Source organism: Taudactylus pleione, unplaced genomic scaffold, assembly GCF_031769625.1.
Source record: "Taudactylus pleione unplaced genomic scaffold, aTauple2 ptg001392l, whole genome shotgun sequence".
Taxonomy (NCBI): Eukaryota; Metazoa; Chordata; class Amphibia; order Anura; family Myobatrachidae; genus Taudactylus; species Taudactylus pleione.
Genome location: NW_028285792.1, coordinates 219,061 through 225,060, shown reverse-complemented (window position 1 = coordinate 225,060; position 6,000 = coordinate 219,061). Strand labels below are relative to the sequence as shown.

The 6,000-nt window shown below is 44.6% G+C and overlaps 1 protein-coding gene across 5 annotated transcripts in view; it reads left to right on the top strand.

Annotated features, from left to right (window-relative positions):
• The first annotated feature begins 2,765 nt into the window (after nucleotides 1-2,765).
• The window catches only part of LOC148442757 (thialysine N-epsilon-acetyltransferase-like), a 124,384-nt gene continuing 121,149 nt past the window's right edge, over nucleotides 2,766-6,000 (top strand). For 2 of the 5 annotated variants that reach the window (XM_088463524.1, XM_088463521.1), the window contains exon 1: nucleotides 2,766-2,850. In XM_088463524.1, coding sequence (XP_088319650.1) covers nucleotides 2,785-2,850 — 66 coding nt within the window. In that variant the 5' untranslated portion in view covers nucleotides 2,766-2,784. Of the gene's footprint in view, nucleotides 2,851-5,402; nucleotides 5,472-6,000 lie in introns of those variants that run through there. The other 3 variants (XM_088463525.1, XM_088463522.1, XM_088463523.1) reach the window with 2 other exon arrangements.

Below are 6,000 nucleotides of genomic sequence, written 5' to 3'. Positions count from 1 at the left end.
TGACACACTGATACACACACACTGGTGCAATGACACTGATACACACACTGTACAATGACACACAGATACTCACACACTGGTACAATCACACACTGATACACACACTGCTGCAATGACAAACTGATACACACACACACACTGGTGCAATGACACACTGATACACACACACTGGTACAATCACACACTGATACACACAAACTGGTGCAATGACACACTGATACACACAATGGTACAATCACACACTGATACACACACACTGGTACACTGACACACTGATACACACTGGTGCAATGACACACTGATACACACACACTGGTGCAATGACACACTGGTACAATGACACACTGATACACACACATTGGTACAATGACACACTGATACACACACACTGGTACAATGACACACTGATACACACACACTGGTATAATCACACACTGATACACACACACTGATACAATGACACACTGATAAACACACAATGGTGCAATGACACACTGATACACACACACTGGTACAATGACACACTGATACACGCACTGGTGCAATGACACACTGATACACACACAGTGGTACAATGGCACACTGATACACGCACTGGTGCAATGACACACTGATACACACACAGTGGTACAATGGCACACTGATACACACACTGGTGCAATGGCACACTGATACACACACACTGGTACAATCACACACTGATACACACACACTGTTACAATGACACACTGATAAACAAACACTGGTGCAATGACACACTGATACACACACACTGGTACAATGACACACAGATGCACACACACTGGTGCAATCACACTGATAGAAACACTGGTACAATCACACACTGATACAGACACTGGTGCAATGACACACTGATACACACTCAGTGGTACACACACACTGGTACAATGACACACTGATACACACACACTGGTACAATGATACACTGATACACACACACTGGTGCAATGACACACTGATACACACACACTGGTACAATCACACACTGATACACACACATTGGTACAATGACACACTGATACACACACACTGGTACAATCACACACTGATACACACACACTGGTGCAATGACACACTGATACAAACACACACACACACTGGTGCAATGACACACTGATACACACACACTGGTACAAGCACACACTAATACACACACATTGGTACAATGACACACTGATACACACACACTGGTACAATCACACACTGATACACACACACTAGTGCAATGACACTGATACACACACTGTACAATGACACACAGATACTCACACACTGGTACAATCACACACTGATACACACACTGCTGCAATGACAAACTGATACACACACACACACTGGTGCAATGACACACTGATACACACACACTGGTACAATCACACACTGACACACACAAACTGGTACAATGACACACTGATACACACTGGTGCAATGACACACTGATACACACACTGGTACAATGACACACTGATACACACACACTGGTGCAATGACACACTGGTACAATGACACACTGATACACACACATTGGTCCAATGACACACTGATACACACACACTGGTACAATGACACACTGATACACACACACTGGTATAATCACACACTGATACACACACACTGATAAACACACAATGGTGCAATGACACACTGATACACACACACTGGTGCAATGACACACTGGTACAATCACACACTGGTACAATGACACACTGATAAACACACACTGGTACAATGACACACTGATAAACACACACTGGTGCAATGACACACTGATACACACACACTGGTACAATGACACACAGATACACACACACACTGGTGCAATGACACACTGATACACACACACACAATGGTGCAATGACACACTGATACACACACACTGGTACAATCACACACTGGTACAATGACACACTGATAAACACACACTGGTGCAATGACACACTGATACACACACACTGGTGCAATGACACACTGATAAACACACACTGGTACAATCACACACTGATACAGACACTGGTGCAATGACACACTGATACACACACACTGATATACACACACTGGTACACACACACTGGTACAATGACACACTGATACACACACACTGGTACAATGACACACTGATACACACACACTGGTGCAATGACACACTGATACACACACACTGATATACACACACTGGTACACACACACTGGTACAATGACACACTGATACACACACACTGGTACAATGACACACTGATACACACACACTGGTGCAATGACACACTGATACACACACTGTACAATGACACACTGATACACACACACACTGGTACAATCACACACTGATACTGACACTGGTGCAATGACACACTGATACACACTCACTGGTACACACACACTGGTACAATGACACACTGATACACACACACTGGTACAATGACACACTGATACACACACACTGGTACAATCACACACTGATACACACACACTGGTGCAATGACACACTGATACACACTGATACACACACACTGGTACAATGACACACTGATACACACTGATACACACACACTGGTACAATGACACACTGATACACACACTGGTACAATGACACACTGATACACACTGATACACACACTGGTAGACATACAATGATACAATCACACACTCATGCACTCATACAATACACTCACACACCCCTCTGTGCTCCTTGGCCCTGGGAGAGCTGGGGGCGGGCTGTCTCAGGCTATATGTTGGGGAGGGGGATCACTTGCTGTGTGTCAGACAATGGCTGATTACAGGGTGCGAGCTGCAGAGCTGACGGACTGCCAGGAGATTATGCGGATGATACAGGTGAGACGTGGGGACTGGCAGCGTGCCTCTGTGTATGGTGCCTCTATGTGGGGACTGGCAGCGTGCTTCTGAACGTGGGGAATGGCAACGTGCCTCTGAACGTGGGGACTGGCAGTGTGCCTCTGTATGTGGGGACTGGCAGCGTGCCTCTGAACGTGGGGACTGGCAGCGTGCCTCTGAACGTGGGGACTGGCAGCGTGCCTCTGTACGTGGGGACTGGCAGCGTGCCTCTGTACGTGGGGACTGGCAGCGTGCCTCTGTCTCTGGTGATCATGTGGGGACTGGCAACGTGCCTCTGTATGTGGGGACTGGCAGCGTGCCTCTGTATGTGGGGACTGGCAGTGTGCCTCTGTATGTGGGGACTGGCAGCGTGCCTCTGTACGTGGGGACTGGCAGTGTGCCTCTGGTTACCATGTGGGGACTGGCAGCGTGCTTCTGGTTGCCAGTGCAGCACCTGCATTTGTAAAAAGATGCCACATTCAGTGACCATGGTGTGCTGGGCATTGTAGTGCTGTGAGGGCAGCAGAGTAACCTGCCGGTCTGTAAGCAGCTGTAATATGACATTGGACAGTAACTGATGACATCAGGGTACATCTACGGAAGGGGATATATCCACTACCAGTACACATGGAAGAGGGGGGAGGGGCTACATGTCACGTGATCAGCCAAGCTAGAACATTACGCATTGCCCATGGTACGCCCCTTCCCTCAGGCTTCCCAGTATATAGATGTGACGCCCCAGCTGTCCGTGTATATGGCGTGGCGTCACCTAATCTTACCGGATGTGAATGAGTTATTTGGTTCCTTTTCTGGTCACAGAGCGCTAAGGAGGGATCGGTTATTTTTTCAAGGGAAAAATGAATGAAAATCGTTCATTTACTAAATGTAATGAATGATTTTTTTTGAACTACAAATGATTTTTGCATATTCCTTTACTGAAAATCATTGAGTTGGTCAGTCTGACTGAACTACAAACGCGAACCCGCATGTACGATAACTGTTCATCGTTTTAACTCAGTAAGTGAACAATTTTTTGAATGATAAACAATATTGTTAACGATCGTTCAAAAAATCGTTGTGTCTGCACCTTCAGAGTTACATATTGTGTGATGGTCTCTGTTTAATAAATTGTAACAATCAGCATATGACAGATTACAATATAATAGTATATAGTTTTTATTACACTGGAAATTGGTGGGAGACTCTGTTTATCCCATCTGCGTCGTACACCTGTGAGAAGATGGATATTCCCTACCAACGTGCAATGTTTCTTATTACACTCTTTACAGAACAAATTATATCCCTATTTCTGAATAACTAACTGGTCCCAGTGAACTAATTACAGTGTCATGTATTACACACTAAACATACTGTGCACAGTCACACTTACTGTATATCCGTGACCAAAAAATGAAATAAAAGAAATGTAACACTTTCTAAATAATACATTGTTTAAAGTCCTTTTGTTCATGTTTCTAATTGCAGACATGCAGCCTAATACCAACAATACGTTCAGTTTGTTCTCTATAGGTGGCGCACGAATAAGATTTCTATAGGTGGTGCACGAATAAGATGATTTCTATAGGTGGTGCACGAATAAAATAATTTCTATAGGTCACAGGTTATCAAACTCTGTCCTCAGGACCCCAAACAGTGCATGTTTTCCAAGTCTCCTAACAGAATCACAAGTGAAATAATTAGCTCCACCTGTGGATCTTTTTAAAATGTGTTTGTGAGTAATGACTACACCTGTGCACCTGCTAGGTCAGTGGTTCTCAAACTCTGGGCCTGATTAAGAGCCGCTCATAAGTGGCCGCTCGTTCGCTCCGAGCGATGTTCGCACATATGCGTATGGGTTGTAATGCGCATGCGCCAACCAGTCAGTGCGGTCGGAAAATTGTGTGCTCGCAAAATGGTGAATGCCTGCTAATATGAGTGACAGAATGAGGCGTTTGTGGGTGGTAACAGGGGAAGGTGCTTGAAAATGGGGAGTGGAGATCCGAACGCAGGCGTGCCTAACGGTCAAAACGGGCGTTTTAAGGGTGTGCATAATTAACAAAGCAGCGTCATCGACCACATCACTTGGTTGTCTTTTAGCCTGAACTGCTCGCATGATTGCGGTAGGAAAATGCTACCAGAAGAATAGCGAGCAGTTCATACGCCTTTCGATGTACTCGATTAATCCAATAGCGGAGATGATGTACGATACGAGCGGCCAAGGGGCGTCTTTACAAAATAACGAGCGCATGTTTCATTCGCTCGCTCAGGCATAGAGGCATCAACAGACCGCAAAGAGCAAGCGCTCAATTTAAATAGCCAGCCCCTTTTTCTGAATGAGCGTCCGCAAATAGCGTCCAGCTCTGAATCAGGCCCACTGTCCTCTGGACCTCACACAAGTAATGGTTTTTCAAGTCACCCAACAGGTGCACAGGTGTATTAATTACTCATTGACACATTCCCCAGGTCACCCAGCAGGTGCACAGGTGTATTCATCACTCACTGACACATTTTAAAAGCTCCACAGGTGGAGCTAATTACTTCACTTGTGATGTTGGGAGGAGACCTGGAAAACATGCACTGTTTGGGGTCCTAAGGATCGAGTTTGAGAACCACTGCTATAGGTGGTGCACTTCTAAGATGATTTTGGGATGTTCCTCTCACTTTTGCTAAAGTTATTACTGTTAGAGAGCTCTGTTATACGTTGAATTCATTTTGCAGCTTATAATGTAACTTTTACAGCCATTTGAAGTGCTTAAAAGGAGGTGTCATCTAAAGCTGGGTACACACGTAAAGATTTTCTGTCCAACCAGCCAACTAGGTGATTGGTTGGAATGAGAATCTGGTAATGTATGGGAGTAACTGATGATCAGCAATTTGCTCCTAAATGCCAGAAAACAGATGAAAATGGCGTCAGACAAGCTTGTTAAATGTTTGATCTAAATAATTTGTTCAAACAGTTTTTGTCCATTTTCCGGGGTTTGGGAGCAAATTGCTGATTGTCATTTACTATCATACATTACCAGATTTTCATTCCAACCAATCAACTAGTTGGATGGTTGGACAGAAAATAATGTAATGTTGTTTAGTTGATGACTCCTAATGGGTTAAGGCTATTATGTATTGATTATAAGCTGTTATGGCTACTGTCCA